Source organism: Somniosus microcephalus, chromosome 9 (genome assembly GCF_052327205.1).
Source record: "Somniosus microcephalus isolate GS21.2 chromosome 9, FLI_Smic_1.0, whole genome shotgun sequence".
Classification (NCBI taxonomy): Eukaryota; Metazoa; Chordata; class Chondrichthyes; order Squaliformes; family Somniosidae; genus Somniosus; species Somniosus microcephalus.
In genome coordinates this window covers 134,435,855-134,454,256 of record NC_140995.1, presented here as the reverse complement: position 1 = coordinate 134,454,256, position 18,402 = coordinate 134,435,855, and the positions used below count along the sequence as shown (strand labels likewise).

Here is an 18,402-nt window from a genome sequence, read left to right as displayed (position 1 = left end):
ATTAACACGGGAAGGATGGCTACCTCCGTGGAAATGATTGCTATCGCCGTGGTAAGGCTGGCTACCATACAGGAGAGGATGGCTACGGTAGAGGAGAAGAGGGCTACAGCCATGGAGGAGCTTAGTCGCCAGGGTATGGAAAACATGGTCATTGTTCAGAATAGAATGATATCTCTTGAGGAGCGATGGGCATCTATTGAACAGAGAAACCAGACCTTCATGGAAGTCCTTCTGAGTAGGACTGCCATTGCAGATATGGGTTCCCATGGCCCCCCTGATGTGCAGCAAGGTGCTCTCCAGCCACTTGCAGGCGCGGAGGGGGACATGACCCATGAGAGGGAGGTTGGTGACAGACCTCAAGGAAGTAGGGGGTTCCTCTCCAAGCGCTCACACTTCCATGCCACTGCAGAGCCCTCGGTCAGAGCCCCACCGGAGTCTGCACCTGAGTGAGATAGATGTCTCAACCCCTGCACAGCCGCAGGAGCAGCAGACTGTTGACGAGCCCTCACAGGCTCGCAACCCCAGAGGACGCCCGCCAAATGTGTTCAGACAGCAGCAGCAGGAAAGTGAGCAAGGGGCCTCCACATCTGCTGAAGCCACAGGGGAAGCACTACGTAGGAGCACGCATAAGAGGAAGATAAAGCATAAGTAGTCACAGGGGTAGTCAATTGGGTGGAATTCTGTGTTTAGTGTGAAAATACCATCACGTCGTAATTGTGCATAACAATTCTGATGGCAAATGTTGCAGTTGTGGCGTCTGTCATTTCACTATTGGGACTTCCACTTTGAGACCTTAGGAATACTTGCAACTGTCAGTATGGTGGTCAGAGTGCTAGGAATCCTCTGGTTCTTGGACATTGTCAATGCTCTGGTAAGAAGCTGCGAGGCAAAATTGTTTGATTGACTAGGCTAAGCAAATCTGGCCAGGATAAGTGCGTTCCTTACATCCCAGGCAGCAATGTTCTCGCGTAATGCTGCCGCTGGTTGATGGGCCTCTGCAGGATGTTCATTTTCGCCCTCCTCCTCCTCCTCCTCCTCATCTGAGGAGGATATGTGAGGAGCCACTTGGTCCTCAGGAATCTGCAAGCCACGATGCTGTGCCATGTTGTGAAGTGCACAACAAACCACGACGATTCTGGAGACCCTGGCTGCTGAATACTGCAGGGCTCCACCTGATCTATCCAGGCATCTGAAGCGCATCTTCAGCAAACTGATGGTTTGTTCGATAATGGATCTGGTGGAAATGTGGCTGGAGTTGTAGCGCTCCTCAGCTTCGCCTCCTCAACGGCATCGTTAGCCACCTCCTCAGGGGATAGCCCTTGTCTCCAAGTAGCCATCCATTAAGTTGGTCTGGCGGACTGAATAGCGGAGGCACACTAGACTGGCGCAGTATGAAGGAGTCATGGCAACTGCCAGGGTACATGGCACAAACATGCAAAATCTCCTTCTTGTGGTCACACACCAGCTGAACATTGAGGGAGTGGAAGCGCTTGCGGTTGACAAAAATACCTGGATTGCGATGGGGTGCCCTAAGGGCCACATGTGTGCAGTCAATGACACCCTACACCCTTGGAAAGCCTGCCAGATGAGCTAATCCAACCGCTCGCGCTGTGACACTTGTTCGATCCTTGGTGAAATGGATGTGATTGTGCACGAGGACAAAGAGGGCATCGGTTACCTGCATGATGCAACTGTGTGCGGCCGCCTGGGAGATGCCGCTGATGTCTGCTGCTGATCCCTGGAATGAGCCTGAGGCAAAAAAGTTGAGTGCGGTGGTGACTTTGACGGCCACTAGTAATGCTTGTCCACCTGCTCCTCTGAGCAACAGGTCTTGCTGTAGCATTGCGCAGATGTCAGTCACTACCTCTTGCGAAAGTTGGAGCCGCCTTTGGCACTGCTGCTCAGTCATGTTGAGATAGGTGACCCTGTGTCTGTATACCCTGTTTGGGGGGTATCTCCTGCGCTGATGGGCTTCCAGGCGCTGGCCCCTTCTGGCCTGTGCAGTCTCAGGTGGGTGAGCAGCAGCCTGGCGCTCCTGCTGCTGCTTCTGTTGCTGGTGCTGCTGTTGTTCCTGGTTCTGCTGCTGCCGCGGCTGGTGCTCGAGCTCCTCTAATGCCCAGATGGGAAGAAAATAAATGGCTCCCATGCTTCTGGTATATGCCTCCGTTGAGGAAGCGCTGAGTGAAGGTGGCGAGAGGGGTTTCCCAGGAGGCCACACTGGAGATGGGTGTGAGGCTCCAACCTTCCACAGGTGTGGTTAAGCCTTGTAAAAGTTGCCCCAGACCTGAGACTACTAAGTCCTGCCACCTGCAAATGATGGCTGATCAAATCTCCTCTTTAATGGTTGACCTGCAGTTGATAGTCAGCAATCCAATCGTGCTCCCGCCATGTTTCACATTCGTGATTCCCACCAGGAGTGTTTTACGTGGGAAAAGGGTTAAAGTTGCAAGGGCCTGTTAAAATAGCATTATAGAGGCCATTTAGTGGCAATTAAGGGCCTTAAAGACCAGTCCAAAAATCTATCTATCTCAGCCTTGAATCTACTCAACGACTCAGCATCCACGGCCCTTTCAGGTAGAGAATTCCAAAGATTCACAACCCTCTGAGTGAAGAAATTCCTCCTCATTTCAGTCTTAAATAGCGTACCCTTTATTCTGAGACTATGCCCTATAGTTCTAGATGCCCCAGCCAGGGGAAACAGCCTCACAGCATCTATCCTGTCAATCCCCCTCAGAATCTTATATGTTTCAATGAGATCACCTCTCATTCTTTTAAACGCCAAAGAGTATAGACCCAATCTACTCAATTTCTTCTCAAAGGACAACCCTTTCATCCCAGGGATCAATCTAGTGAACCTTCGTTGCACCGCTTCTAAGGCATGTATGCCTTTTCTCAGATAGGGAAACAAAAACTGTGCACAGTACTCCAGGTGTGATAATAATACTTCCTTACACTTGTACTCCAACCCCCTTGCAATAAAGGCCAACATTCCATTTGCCTTCCTAATTGCTTGCTGTACTAGGATGCTAACTTTCTGTGTTTCCTGTACGAAGACACCTAAATCTCTCTGAATACCAATATTTAATAGTTTCTCACCATTTAAAAAAATTCTGTTTTTCGATTCTTCTTACCAAAGTGAATAACTTCCCATTTCCCCACATTATACTCCATCTGCCACCTAATTGCTCACTCACTTAACCTGTGCAAACAGGGCTAGAAATTCGTTATAGCCAAGGAGTCAGTAGAAAAGTTGGAGAATTAGCGCCAGTCTCAAATGCTTTAGACTGCACGCAAAATTCGTCCTCACTGCTCAATAAAATAATTAGGGGGAGAAATTGGGTGAGTAGCGCCACCTGTTAGCGCCTAAAGAGGCAGTCAGTGGCTGTAGCGCCATTGGCTGCGTCTCTGGCGATATTCAGTAGGGGCGCTAATGGTGGCGTTAGGCATTTGTGCTGCACCGCCACCGATGACGTCATCGGTGTGCGCAGCGCCCCATTCGTGCGCCGTTCGCGATATTTGGTAGCGAACGCCGCAGTTGCGCCGCTCGCTACCCGCGCCCGGTTCACGGGGCCTTACTGTGCCGGCAGTGGCGCAAGTTAAGGTGGAGGTGCGGTGCGGCCGCTTTTCCGGCGGCCGCCTGCCAGCACCTCCGTCCCCGGCCTCCTAACCCCCCCCCACCTGCGGCATTGCCGGCTGTTTCCCGAGAGCCCGGCACTTCTCCTTGGTGCCAGGCTCTTTTGCCGGCACTCGCGATCGGGGCTCGCGCTGTTGCAGGCACCTCCCCCTTAACAGTGGGAGGATGGCCTGCAGTACCGCAGCGTGCCGTGCCGCAGCGTGTGGCGCTGCGGCACGTTGCGCTGCGATATTCAGTTTCAGCGCCCGAAGAGGGACGCGGAGCGCCTCGAGCCTCGCCCCGTGTCCCTCGAGGGGCAATGAAACTGAATATCTGGCGATCGGTATCACTCCGATCGCTGCGCTAAATCCTGCGCTCCGCCGACTTTTGCGCCACTTTGGCACCCCAACCCAATTTCTAGGCCTTATAGTCCTAAATCAAGTCTTAAAACCCAAGCTCATTGGCGATACCCCTAAAGGCTGGACCAATATCGGGTGCAGTCTAATTGCAACTCATAATTGCCACAGGCTTTTTTCACTACTTAAAGGGAAGGTTCATTGATGCTGTAGCACCTCATTCTCAGCTGTGCAGCTGCCTCACCAAGCAAAAGCAGAACAAGGAGAAGGAGCCAGAGGACTGAACCAGGTGTGCTCATGACAGGTCCACGCCACAGGGTGAGAGTCCGCAGATTCTCCGATGAAGCATTGGAGGCACTGGTTTTCGCTGTGGAGAGATGGAGGGCGGTGTTCTACCCGGCAAGTGGCAGGAGGCCCTCGCCACACGACTTCCGCACCATGTGGAGGGAGGTAGCGCAGCACGTCTCAGGCAGCACTGTGGTCCCCAGGACCCATACACAGTGCAGGAAGAAATTTAACGACCTCACTAGGGTGATCAGGGTGAGTAAATGCTTCAACAATTACTACATACCACCATCTGAGCCATAGTCTTCACCATACCCCCAGCACTCACCCACCAACAATCTTTACCTACCAACACTCACATCCACATCTCACATCTTGCACACAATGACAGTTATTCAACTATGGCAGGCACATCGCTCAAACACATTGCTCCACACTCACTCACACACTTTCCTTTCTCTTGCAGGGCAAGGTGGCGCACAACCGGAGGGAGCAGGATCGCACAGGCGGGGGACAAGCTGACACCCAACCACTGTCTGCGCTGGAGAATCGAGTGCTGCAACTTAGCGGGGGCCAGGTGGTGGGAGCCATGGCCACCAGTGACGTTGACCACCTTGGGGACATCAACGGTATGTTCACACCTACTCCTTCTTCTCACATCCCACTTCTCCCTCACCCCACAAGCATTTTGCACTTTCCAGCTCATTTCTCCCTTCCTGCCCCCCTTCCCTCACTTTACCCTGAATCTTACATATAGAAACATAGAAACATAGAAGAGCAGGAGCAGGCCATTCAGCCCCTCGAGCCTGCTCCACCATTCAATGCGATCATGGCTGATCATCCAAATTCAGTACCCGGTCCATGCTTTCTCCCCATACCCCTTGATCCCTTTAGCCTTCAGAAATATATCCAATTCCTTCTTGAATATATTTAATGTATTGGCCTCTACTGCCTTCTGTGGTAGAGAATTCCACAGGTTCACCACTCTCTGGGTGAAGAAAGTCCTCCTCATTTCTGTCCTAAATGGCCTGCCCCTTATCCTTAGACTGTGACCCCTGGTTCTGGACTCCCCGACCATCGGGAACATCCTTCCTGCATCTAGTCTGTCCAGTCCTGCCAGAATTTTATAAGTTTCAATGAGATCCCCTCTCATTCTTCTAAACTCCAGCGAGTACAAGCCCAATCGACCCAATCTCTCCTCATACATCATTCCTGCCATCCCAGGTATCAGCCTGGTGAGTCTTCGCTGAACTCCTTCCATGGCAAGAACATCCTTCCTCAGATAAGATGAACAAAACTGCACACAATACTCAAGATGTGGTCTCACCAAGGCCCTGTATAACTGCAGCAAGACATCCTTGTTCCTGTACTCAAACCCTCTCGCTACGAAGGCCAACATGCCATTTGCCTTCTTAACCACCTGCTGCACCTGCATGTATACCTTCAGCGACTGGTGCACAAGGACACCCAGGTCTCGTTGCACTTCCCCTTCTCCCAATCTCTTGCCATTCAGATAATAATCTGCCTTCCTGTTTTTGCCACCAAAGTGGATAACCTCACATTTATCCACGTTATATTGCATCTGCCACGCTTTTGCCCAATCACCCAACCTGTCCAAATCATCCTGGAGTTTCTCAGCATCCTCCTCACAGCACACATGCCCACCCAGCTTTGTGTCGTCTGCAAATTTGGAGATATTACATCTAGTTCCCTTGTCTAGATCATTAATATATATTGTGAATAGCTGGGGTCCAAGGACCGATCTCTGCGGTCTCTTGTGCCTTTATGCTTTCAGATAATCAGCAAGCACCTGAGCAGCCTGTTCCTGACGGCACCGTAGAGAGCGAGGCGGCAGAAGAGGAGGAGGAAGAACGCACCATGTCTCTGCATCTCCCACCTGCAGACACCAGCTCAGATACTGCCACTACGTGTTCTTTAGAGGCTAGTGTAGTAGCGGGTTCTGCACAGGGTGATGCACCGGGGACGAGTGGGCTGCAGCTAGGCCAGGGGGAAAGGATAGCTCAGGCGCCAGCTCCCTGGAGGGCAAGTTCTGTTGCAGGACTCCGATGAGGACCTCGATGGGGAGGACTTTAGAAGAAGGGTGATGGGCATGCACACGGAGATGATAGGTGCAATGGCAAGGGTGCCGAGAGCCTCTCGGCAATGGTAAGGAGCGTGGAGGAGTCCGCCTCCAACATTGCACAAGGCTCTGCGCACATCATGGAGCCCATCATTTCCAGTCTGCAAAGTAGGGTTGACTCCCAGAGAGAACGTGGCGAACCAGGCCTGATATCGCCTATGATGAGTGATCTAGCAGCTTCCACTACAGCACAGGCGGAAGCGACGTAATGTCTTAGTGAAGTAATGGAGCCTATGCTTGGTGACACCCAATCTCAGACTGCTCTAATGCAGTCTCAGCTTGATGCCATGCAAGCTCTGACTGCTGCCTTCATGGCTGGGTCTACCACCGTCGACCAGGGCTTTCATGGTGTCGCAGCAGGCCAGCAATCTGTGCTCCAACAGATTGCTAAGGATGCTGAGGTGCTGTCCCGGGGGAGTGGCAGTGGGTCAGTGGAGCAGGAACCTGTTGTCCTCTCTCAGGATGACAGCATTCCTGCTCCCACAATTGGCACTTCACCGTTGACCTTGTCGTTGCCTGTCATCCAGTCAGTCCAGACTGCTGCCGTCCATGCTGAGGTGGTGCAGTCTACAGCCAGGCCTTCCAGGACCAGAGCTGGTCGAGGGTGTCCTGCAAGGCCATCTGAAGTCTCCCGCATGGACACTCAGCAGCCTTCTACCAGCCGTGCTGCAGCCACTAGGCCAACACTTCGTAGGAGCACTAGAGCAGGAAAAGGCACAGTAACGGCAGGCACTAAGGGATTACACAAGGGTGAAAAGGAAATATTTTTGGTGTAAATATGCGTCCACTACTTTTTGATAAATTTATTACTTCACTTACCATTCTTTTGTGGTGTCTCTCATTTCAGATTTGCACTGTGATATGGACTGTGAGAGAGATGGAATGATGGGGATGTGGCGAGCAAAGGGGATCTGGGGTTTAAGTCATCCTGGTGTGAGGCTGGTGGTCTGTTTGGAGGAGGTGGCAGAGTTCTGTGACCACCTCCTTGATGAAGTGGAGCCATCTAATACACTGCTCCTCGCTTCATTGAAGGTAGGAGAAGTGCTTTCGAAATACCCTCAGAGGGTAAGGCCTCCTGGTGAGAACCCTGATGTCCCTCCTCATCTCTCTGTGCAAATATTCCTGTATTTCTCGCTGCCAACGCTCCCTCCGCCATAGATCTTGGAGGGCAATGTGGCATGCCAGTACAGCCCCCATTAATGTTACCAAATGTAGCAGGTTGAATCTTTGAGGAATAAATGTAGCTACTTTTTAGTTGCCAGAAGACTCCTGATACAAAAGAACCTTGAAATTACTGAATGAAACTATTGCAGTGTGTGAAACTAACCAAAAACCACTGAAACTGCACTAACCTGACAGCTGTGAGTGATTACTCATGATCCCTTTAAATAATGTCCCTGGAGCCGGCTTCCTGGTACTGCATGTCAGCTCTGCCTGTCGGTGTTTACTCCAGGCGGTGAGGTAAGTGGTGAGAATCAATTTAGCAAATCGGGCAATGAGTGAACATTGCACACTCACTGGCGTCACGATCTACCTGGCACTGATGTTCCCATTACCGGTGGTGCTACGGGGGGCTGGATTTGGCATGCGGTGCTGGATTTGCTTCGCCCTGGTCTAGCCACCATTAGCGGCATCTACCGGTGCTAATGGGAGGTGCTAAGGGGACAAATTTTTCCCCCTTTGTGTCCTCCTCACAGCTTACTTTCCCACCTAGCTTTGTATCGTGAGCAAACTTGGATACATTGTACTCAGTCCCTTCATCTATGTCATTAATATAGATTGTAAATAGCTGCGGCCCCAGCACTGATCCTTGTGGTACCCCACTAGTTACAGCCTGCCAACCAGAAAATGACCCATTTATCCCTACTCTCTGTTTTCTGTCCATTAACCAATCCTCTATCCATGCTAATACATTACCTCCAACCCCATGAGCCCTTATCTTGAGTAGCAACCTTTTATGTGGCACCTTATCGAATGCCTTTTGGAAATACAAATATATTACATTCACTGGTTCTCCTTTATCTACCCTGGTAGTTACATCCTCAAAAAACTCTAATAAATTTGTTAAACACGATTTCCCTTTCATAAAACCATATTAACTCTGCCTAATCATATTATGATTTTCTAAGTACCCTGTTACCATTTCCTTTTCTAATGGATTCCAGCATTTTCCCGATGACTGCTGCCAGGCTAACTGGCCTGTAGTTCCCTGTTTTCTCTCTCCCTCCTTTCTTGAATAGCGGGGTTACATTTGCTACCTTCCAATCTGCTGGGACCAATCTAGAATCGAGGGAATTTTGGAAGATCACAACCAATGCATCCACTGTATCTGCAGCCACCTCTTTTTGAACTGTAGGATATAGGCCATCAGGTCCAGGGGATTTGTCAGCTTTTAGTCCCATTATTTTCTCAAGTACTTTTTCTCTACTGATATTAATTACAGTACTTTAAGTTCCTCACTCTTATTGGCCCCTTGGTTCTCCACTATTTTTGGTATGCTTTTTGTGTCTTCTACTGTGAAGATAGATACAAAATATTTTTTTAAAGTCCATGCCATTTCCTCATTCCCCATTATAATTTCATCAGCCTCTAAGGGACCAATGTTTACTTTTGCTACTCCCTTCCTTTTTACATACTTATAGAAGCTCTTACAATCTGTTTTATATTTCTTGCTAGTTTACTCTCATATTCTATTTTCTCCCTTTTTATCATTGTTTGGTTATCCTTTGCTGGTTTCTAAAGCTCTCCCAATCCTCAGGCTTACTACTATTCCTCACAACAATATAAGCCTCTTTTAATCTAATACTATCCTTAACTTCTTTAGTTAGCCATGGATGTATCACTTTTCCCATGGAGTTTTTATTTCTCAATGGGATGTATATTCATTGAGAATTTTAGAATATTTCTTTAAATGTTTACTCTATTGTGGTTATGGTATAATGACAAAAAATAAAGACAATGCAAAACTGGTATTTTTTTCAGTGAATGGAAGGTTTGAATTAATCAATATGCTATGCACTCTATGGACAAATCAAACATTTTCCCATAGACTATGGATGGATTCCAGGTGCACGACATACATGGCTTCACTTAATCTTGAAATTCTATCATTCATAAACCTGTATTCTCTTAGTCTGTTATGTCATTAGAAGTACTCATTGTAATTCATTCTATATGTATTATACCAACATACTTACTGATGGTTCATTGTAAGATTTTGAATTGATAGACCTTATTTGAACTTCAGAGCATGATCATTACAAAAAGGACACAAATGCCTTCATTGGTAAAACGAGTATAAAATTGCATAAGGCTTTGCAAAGACTACCAAAAGCCATTATCAGTTACACACTTCATTTATTATGTGACAAATATGTAGCATAGCCTGCATAAGTGTTTTTAAATATTCTGCCAGTCATAACAAAGAGCATTACTTGCCTCGAACATCCGGTCCAGTAGGTTTCTTGGCTGGAAGTTTCTTTGCTGGAGGTTTTGCTAGTTCTGGAGCTGGAGTGACTGCTGGAGCTGCTGGACGTCCTGGAGTGAAAAGATGCATTCCATTAAATAGAAATGAAGGAACTGATGAGATTGTGATCACAATTTTTAAAAACACATTGGAAGGCTGTTTACATTATTACATACTTCAAAGCTCAACCTGAGCATTATACTGGAGAAGCACAATAACCCGCCTGCAACTGCAATGTGTGTTGCACTATGCTTCACTATATCTAATTACCATAATGGCTCTTTTCCTATTTCAGTTTGTACATTGAATCATAGAATCATAGAAAGTTACAGCACGGAAGGAGGCCATTTCGGCCCATCGTGTCCACGCCGGCCAACAAAGAGCTACCCAGCCTAATCCCACTTCCCAGCTCTTGATCCATAGCCCTGCAGGTTAGAGCATCCCAAGTGCACATCCAAGTACTTTTTAAATGTGGTTAGGGTTCCTGCCTCTATCACCCTTTCAGGCAGTGAGTTCCAGACCCCCACAACCCTCTGGGTGAAGAAATTTCTCCTCAAAGCCCCTCTAAGCCTTCCACCAATTACTTTAAATCTGTGCCCCCTGGTTTTCGACCCCTCTGCTAAGGGAAATAGGTCCTTTCTATCCACTTTATCTATTCCCTCATAATTTTATACACCTCAATAAGGTCTCCCCTCAGCCTCCTCTGTTCCAAGGAAAACAGACCCAGCCTATCCAGTCTTTCCTCATAGTTAAGATTCTCTACTCCCGGCAACATCCTTGTAAATCTCCTCTGTACCCTCTCTAGTGCAATCACATCTTTCCTGTAATGTGGTGACCAGAACTGCACGCAGTACTCTAGCTGAGGCCTAACTAGTGCTTTATACAGTTGAAGCATAACCCCCCTGCTCTTGTATTCTATGCCACGGCTAATAAAGGCATGCATTCCATATGCCTTCTTAACCACCTTATCTACTTGGCCTGCTACCTTCAGGGATCTGTGGACATGCACTCCAAGGTCCCTTTGTTCCTCTACACTACACAGTGTCCTACCATTTAATGTGTATTCCCTTTCCTTGTTAGCCCTCCCCAAATGCATTACCTCACACTTCTCCAGAATGAATTCCATTTGCCACTGTTCTGCCCACCTGACCAATTTATTTATATCTTCCTGCAGTCTACAGCTTCCTTCTTCAGTATCAACCACACAGCCGATTTTAGCATCATCTGCAAACTTCTTAATCATACCCTCTATATTCAAGTCAACATCGTTGATATATACCACAAAAAGCAAGGAGCCTAGTACTGAGCCCTGCAGAACCCCACTGGAAACAGCCTTCCAGTCACAAAAACACCCATCAACCATTACCCTCTGCTTCTTGTCTCCAAGCCAACTTGACACTTTGCCCTGGATCCCATGTGCTTTTAACTTTGTGACCAGTCTGCCATGTGGAACCTTATCAAAAGCCTTGCTAAAGTCCACATACCCTCATCCACCCTCCTTGTTACCGCCTCAAAAAATTCAATCAAGTTTGTCAGACACGACCTTCCCTTAACAAATCCGTGCTGACTATCCTTGATTAATCCGTGTCTTTCTGAATGAAGATTTATCCTGTTCTTCAGAATTCTTTCCAGTAATTTTCCCACCACCAAGGTTAGGCTGACTGGCCTGTAATTACTCGGTCTATCCTTTTTACCCTTTTTAAACAAGGGTACCACATTAGCAGTCCTCCAGTCCTCCGGCACCACACCTGAAGCCAGAGAGGATTGAAAAATGATGGTCAGGGCCTCTGCTAGTTCCTCTTTTGCTTCGCTTAACAGCCTGGGATACATTTCATCCAGGCCTGGGGATTTATCCACTTTTAAAGCTGCCAAACCCCTTAATACTTCCTCTCTCACTATGTTTATTTCATCTAATATTTCACACTCCTCCCCCCCGATAGCAATGTCTACTTCGCCCCTCTCCTTTGTGAAAACAGACGCAAAGTATTCATTAAGAACCCTACCGACATCTCCCGCCTCCACACACAGATTACCCTCATGATCTCTAATAGGCCCTACCCTTTCTTTAGTTATCCTCTTACTCTTAATAAATTTATGAAACATCTTTGGGTTTTCCTCGATTTTACTTGCCAAGAATTTTTCACGCTCTCTTTTTGCTTTCCTAATATCATTTTTAATTGCACCCCTGCACTTTCTGTACTCCTCTAAAGATTCTGGAGTATTTAGCCCTCGGTATCTGTCATACACCTCCCTTTTTTTCTTTATCGTACCCTGTCTGCCTCTAGACATCCAGTGAACTCTAGATTTTTTAGTCCCACCTTTTTTCTTTAAGGGCACATGTTTGGTCTGAGCCCTCCGGATCTCCTCCTTGAATGTCTCCCACTGCTCTGACACTGATTTACCTTCAAGTAGCTGTTTCCAGTCCACTATGGCTAAATCCCCTCTGAGCTTAGCAAAATTTGCTTTTCCCCAATGTTGTGATGCCGCAAAGCATTCAAACACAGGCAATTGGTACAAGTAATAATGTTTATAAACAGATCAAGGTTTTGGTAAACAGGTTAAAATGCCCAACATAAGAAATAAGGAATTACCATCAAAGGATTGAGTTACGTGGAAAGACCAGAGAAACTAAAGCGTTACAGTCTTGAAAGAGGACAAACGAGAGAGGTTTTGTAGAATCTATTAAATAATGGCCCGGAATTTGCCGGTCAGCAGCGAAGCACAAGCAACCAGTCATTATACCTTTACTTTTTTGATCTCATCACTAGCTTAAATTAAAGGAGTATCAGCAGAATTTACAAGTTCATTTTTGGCATGATTTGCAACGCTATTCAATTTTGATTAGCACCACATAATCCAAATATTAAATAATGACCTGTACTTAAATAGCACTTTATCACATCTGTCGAAAACAGCCCAGAGCACTTCACAGACAATTAGTTACTTTGAAATGCTGACTGCTGTTATGTTATGTAGCAAATACAGTAATCATTTTGTACACAGCAAGATCCTGCAGCAATGAAATAAATGATGAATTAATCTATCTTGATAATGTTGATTGAGGAAAGCTGGGACACCAGTCGAACTCCCCTATTCTTCTTTGAATAGTTCCAACTATTCAACATCTTGAACAGCCACCTGAACAGGCCTCAGATTATTGCCTCATCTGAAGGACAAAATCTGTTATGTTTTTGAGTTTTATGCTAAATATTCGTCTTGGGAGTCAGCATCACCAAATGCTCCCATAGGCTGACCTTGTATCTCCTATGATCCAGAGAGTGTGCTTATCTGCCCAATAGTTAGAAAAACATAGTAAGACCCAAAAATTAAACAAAGAACCCTCTTACTTAATGCCAGTTTAATGAAATGTTCTGCATCCCACCATGTGATTTTCCTCATCCTCAGTAGACAGATTGCATATATACTCAATCAGGCCAAGACTCAGACTATAAACTAACAGAGAACTTAAATCACATAGAACAGGTAAGTGAACAGTATTTACTGCAAACTTCGCAATCCTTCACAACACATCAAAACGAGAAAGATGCTTCCCGCAGGCCATAACTAAATCCCTGAAATGTTTGCTCACTTCTTACAAAATCAAACACTACTCATGGAGTCAAACTAGCCCAGGCCTTCTGCTGACCGTAAACTGTAGATTGAGTAGATGGCTTCAGGTAACTCTCCCCATCAGAGGTTTCTGCCTGCAGAGCTGTCCATCAAAAGACTGCAGTCAATCAGTGACCTAGCCCCTTCTTCAGATCTCAGATAGAACTATAAATGAAAACTACCACCCCTGGATGCTTGATCCTTTGATCACTGTCATAGGCTTTCACTGACTTGTTTCAAGATCCAATGAAGACATGTCCGAACAAAAAAGACATAAAAAAACTGAAGCCCTTCTAACTACATAGGTGGGCTGTTATTTCACAGTATTCAAACACAGAACGGTTGGGGAGGCGGGGGGAGGGGTGCGATTTTAAACCGGGCAGATCAACAGGCAGTTAAAATCAACTTATCCACCGAAGTCACATTCCTTTCCGTTGCCTTCTTTTTTAACCTGCTCTTCTGAGCAGGTGGCAAGGACATCTGCCTGTAGCCCACAGCATTCTTCTTCAAATATGTAGATCGTCATCCGATGACATCGTTGGGCCCCAACTGCAAGTTTAACTGGTGGAGTTGTGTGGAGACACCAGTTAGGTAATGATAGCTGGCAAAGGATCTTGGGCCAGAAAAGCCCGAACAGTTAAGTTTTTTTTACTTTGGGCCTCACAAAGAGGGCCAAGAGCATGTAGGTGAAGCCCGTGAATTAAAATCGCTCGGGCCTCATGTTGCCAAAGTCAGGATTTGTGTGTTCACCTCATCCCCCACCTGCTTGTGGATAATATAGGAAAATAGGAACAGGAGTAGGCCATTCAGCCCCTCGAGCCTGTTCAGCCATTCAATTAGATCATGGCCCCATTTACTCGCCTTTGCTCCATATCCCTTGATACAGTTACCCAACAAAAATCTATCAATCTCAGTCTTAAAAGCTTCAATTGACCCAACATCCACAGCCTTTTGGAGAACGAGTTCCAGATTTCCACTACCCTCTGTGTGAAGAAGTGCTTCCTGATTTCACTCCTGAATGGCCTGGCTCTAATTTTAAGATTATGTCTCCTTGTTCTGGATTCCCCCAGTGTAGAAAATAGTTATTCTATCGAATCCTTTTATAATTTTAAATACCTTGATTAGATCACCTTTCTAAACTCAAGGGAATACAAGTCAAGTCAAGTTTATGCAACCTGTCCCAATAATTTACCACTTTTATAGTCCCAGTACCATTCTGGGATACTGGAACTAAAAGAGTTAAACTATAAGTTGATTTCCGACCTTCCAGCATGTCTAGAATCCTCTGTGGTTCAGATGATTTTCAATGAAAAGCTTGTCATTTAATCTACTGTATTAACATATGACTAACATAGTAAACTATCTCTTATCTGAAAGGAAGTGGCTATAGAAGTACAAATTTGGATCTGCATATGTATATTAACTTTTGATTTGGCTGACCAAAATATATAACCCTGTACTTGGCAGAACTAATCAACTGAAACCAAAATTCATCATGTGACCAATAATAAAGAAACCAAATGTTAAACCAACAAAGACAAAATGACTTCATTCTTGTCACAACTTCGAACAATGTACCACTCACTTCGTGCTGCACCAAAGTGTCAATCAAGATTATGCAGTCAGATCTAGAATGTGCTATCAACTGAGTCAAACTGACACTTAATATGGCTACATAAAGGGATTCAACCTTGAAGGAGGTAAAAAGTATATTATTTAATGATAGCGTGCCGCTTCTTAAAGCTATCTCTACAATGTGAGATTAAACACAAAGAAAATGTTAGGCTGTATATTCAGATACATGGAATATAAATTTAGGGAGCCAAACTTTCTATAAGACATTGTAGAATGTAAAACATGTTCAGTATTTGATATGGAAACATAACAAAACCACGCATGGACGAGACGAAGGTTAACTCATACGATGATGATGGGTTTAGCAAGCTCACCAATTCTATTCTTGTAGAAAAAGGCGACTGAGATAAATTGCCTTTTTCTACAAGAATCTGATCCAAGCCATTAAAACAAGAAAGGAATAATCCTAATATAGGCTGGTACGTTCTTTTGTATTAAAATGGAAAGTTAAGTGAGGTGGTATGAATTGAAAACTAGACAATGACTGTGTTCCTGACCGTGAGTGTATGTCAGAAATTTGAGGACACATTACCTAATGGTGAGAAAAGTGTTGCAATGTATGGCCAAGTTTTTGATTATGTGCTCCAGTGTGCAAAGCTCCCTGCCAAGGAATCACAGTTAAATTTTAGATTTCAAATCTGTACTTAGTTTTTAGTCCCCATAGAAAACAAAATTGTAATGACAGAAGGCTGCAAGTTTTACAGGTCAGCTAAGCTGGAAATGTGTGACATCAATTAGCAGGAAGTACCATCATGTGCAGATGGCCCTAGAAAATATGTATTTCAATATCAAAAATGATTATTTCTCCAGTCTCTCTAACATTGAATCAAGTTTGAATATAGGTGATCATTTTTGAGAGCAGTGTGACAAGAATTTTCAGTAGCCTCATTAAAATACAAGATCATCTTATCAGTGTCTGTGTCGATCATGCAGAACATGGAGTGGGCTCCTAAAAATGTTCTTAATGATACTGCAGTTTATTTTTCTTTCTATTATTTTCCTTGTCATGATTTCTCCTTTATTTCCTACTTTCACTCCTTGTGATTTGGGAGGTGAAAACCTGCAGGCCCAACATCCTGGCCTAAGCACAGGGATGTGCCAGCCTGTGACCTCTAGCTCAAAGTAGTCAAGGTCAAGGGGGGAGGTCGCCTCATTCAAAATAATGCTGGTGAGTGCCCGAGACACTAGGGGGGAAAAACTTGGTTGCTTTGCGCCTCCCGTTAGCACCCAAAGCAACTAGTGCCCGGGCGCGGTGCCGCCAACGCCTCCTGCGAAATTCAGCCGGAGGTTAGCGGCAGCGGTAACCGTTATCAGCCCGTGGCGCTGTGCCATCGGCAATGACATCATCGCCATGCGCAGCGCCCCGCTTGTGCCCCGGCTGCGATCTTCGGTAGCGCCCCCTAATTTACCGCCGGACGCTATGTCCGCCGGGGTCAGGGAGGCTTACCTGCGGCTGGGGTGGCGCTAGTTAAAGGGGAGGTGGCGGACGGCCATTTTTGGTGCTGGCCGCTTGCCAGCACCTGCCCCCCGGCCCCCGTGAAGCCCCCCCTCCCACCACGGGGTGCCGGCTGCTCTCCATGAGCCCAGCACTCCCGATCACTGGTAGGCCAGTTGGGCGCTGGGATGCGTTGCGCCAGGCCCCTCCCCTTTAATAAGGGGAGGAAGGCCTGCAGTACCACAGCACGTAGCACCGCAATATTGCCTCGTAGCGCCCCAAGAGAGATGCGGGGTGCTTCCAGTAGTGCCCCCCTCGGGGCACTACCTGGGAAAATCGGCCGCGGGGCACTAATTTTTTCAGGGCCCTAAAAGTAGCGCCCCGGCGAAGTTAGCACCCCAAAGGGGGCGCAACTCAATTTTCCCCCCTAGGGGTTCATCTTAGGCACCTACCTGACCGGAGAGACCAGAATTCCAGTGGGGTCACTGGTCTGGGGAGGGAATCAGTTGCTGCCATCTGCTCCTGAAAGATATTTTAACAATGCCCATTTGCCCCTTTTGTAAGCGCTGAAAAAAGCTCCAAAAACTTCTTCAATATTTGGGGTCCCTGAAGAGCCCCACATACATCGACCTGCTGGCCAGTACTCCTGGTTTCACTCAACATACTGACCCATCGCTGTCTGCAAAGCCCAGGACAAGGAAACTCCCAGCTTGTGAATCACCTACCCTGACTGTGTCTCCTCTGGTGCCGTTATCCTTGTCTAGGGTGGGCAGGGGCAACACCGGTGGGGAAGGTTGGCAGTCGGTGCATCCAGATCCAGACTAATTACGGCCCCTTCTGCCACACTCCCGTAGGAGTAATGGTGGGAGTGCGACAGAAGGGCCACAGATGTTTGGTCGCTTGCACTTTTTTGCTTTTCACTATTTCCTTTATTTATGTTTTGTTTCTTCCTTTTCACTTCCCTCTGTTGTTTTTTTTTTCTCTGTGAATCATTCTTTCATGGTTTCTCTGTTTATTCAATTTTTTCCCCTTATTCTTCTTTAACTTTACCCATCCAGAGGAAGAGTCTTAATGGTGGACCTAGAATCAGTACTGGTCAGTCTTTTACCTAGTTTTCCTCCCATTTCTCTCTTCTTCACCTGAGGACATTGGCTCACACTGGGGAGGGGTGAGGGTGCAGTTCAATATCCCCAAAAACTACCATCCTTTGTGTACCTCAACAAAGCATGAATCTGAACAGTGAGCACCAGCAAGCATTTCCTGTCCTCACAGGCATATTGGAGCAATGATCACGGGATACTAATCAGGAGCCAGATCGCTGGCTGATTTTCCAAATCCTCAGCCTGGAGACACTGGAGCCAATTTTTATGAGTGTTACTGACCAGAGAAGTCGGTCAATATCCATAACACCAGATCTCCGCCTCTTCTGAACATCATGTACATTCCCAGCGGGCTTGGGGCCGGGAACAGGAAAGTCCCACCTGAAACAGTGAAACAATAAGCAGCCTTGTACTAATAGTAAACTTAAGTGATGTTACACTAACTGCAATTTTTTCAGCCCATTACACCACTGCAACATCTCTTTGTATTCTTGCCCATATAAACTGACAATTGTAACATAAAAAGTTTTCTGAAAAAGCAGACAGCATTATAATGTTACAATTTAAATCATCTTTCTTATCCTGCGGGTGAGTTTTTTGGATTTATTCTTTTTTTCTTCCACTCAATTGTGTTGATGAAGGCACTTTGTAGGGCAGCTTTGGAACCAGACATTGCTACTCTCAACAAACCTCTTCACGCAATAGGTGTCCGTATGAAAACTGCACTAATGCGTGCTGTTGGTGGGAAGTGGAAGAGGACAAG

The 18,402-nt window shown here is 46.4% G+C and overlaps 1 protein-coding gene across 50 annotated transcripts in view; it reads right to left on the bottom strand.

Annotated features, from left to right (window-relative positions):
* trdn (triadin) overlaps window positions 1-18,402 on the bottom strand; it is a 732,832-nt gene that overhangs the window by 544,015 nt on the left and 170,415 nt on the right. For 48 of the 50 annotated variants that reach the window (XM_085997256.1, XM_085997227.1, XM_085997243.1 and 45 more), the window contains 2 exons: window positions 17,922-18,020; window positions 9,833-9,931 (listed from right to left, as the gene is read on the bottom strand). In XM_085997256.1, coding sequence (XP_085853382.1) covers window positions 9,833-9,931; window positions 17,922-18,020 — 198 coding nt within the window. The remainder of the gene's footprint in view (window positions 1-9,832; window positions 9,932-17,921; window positions 18,021-18,402) is intronic. The other 2 variants (XM_085997273.1, XM_085997269.1) reach the window with 1 other exon arrangement.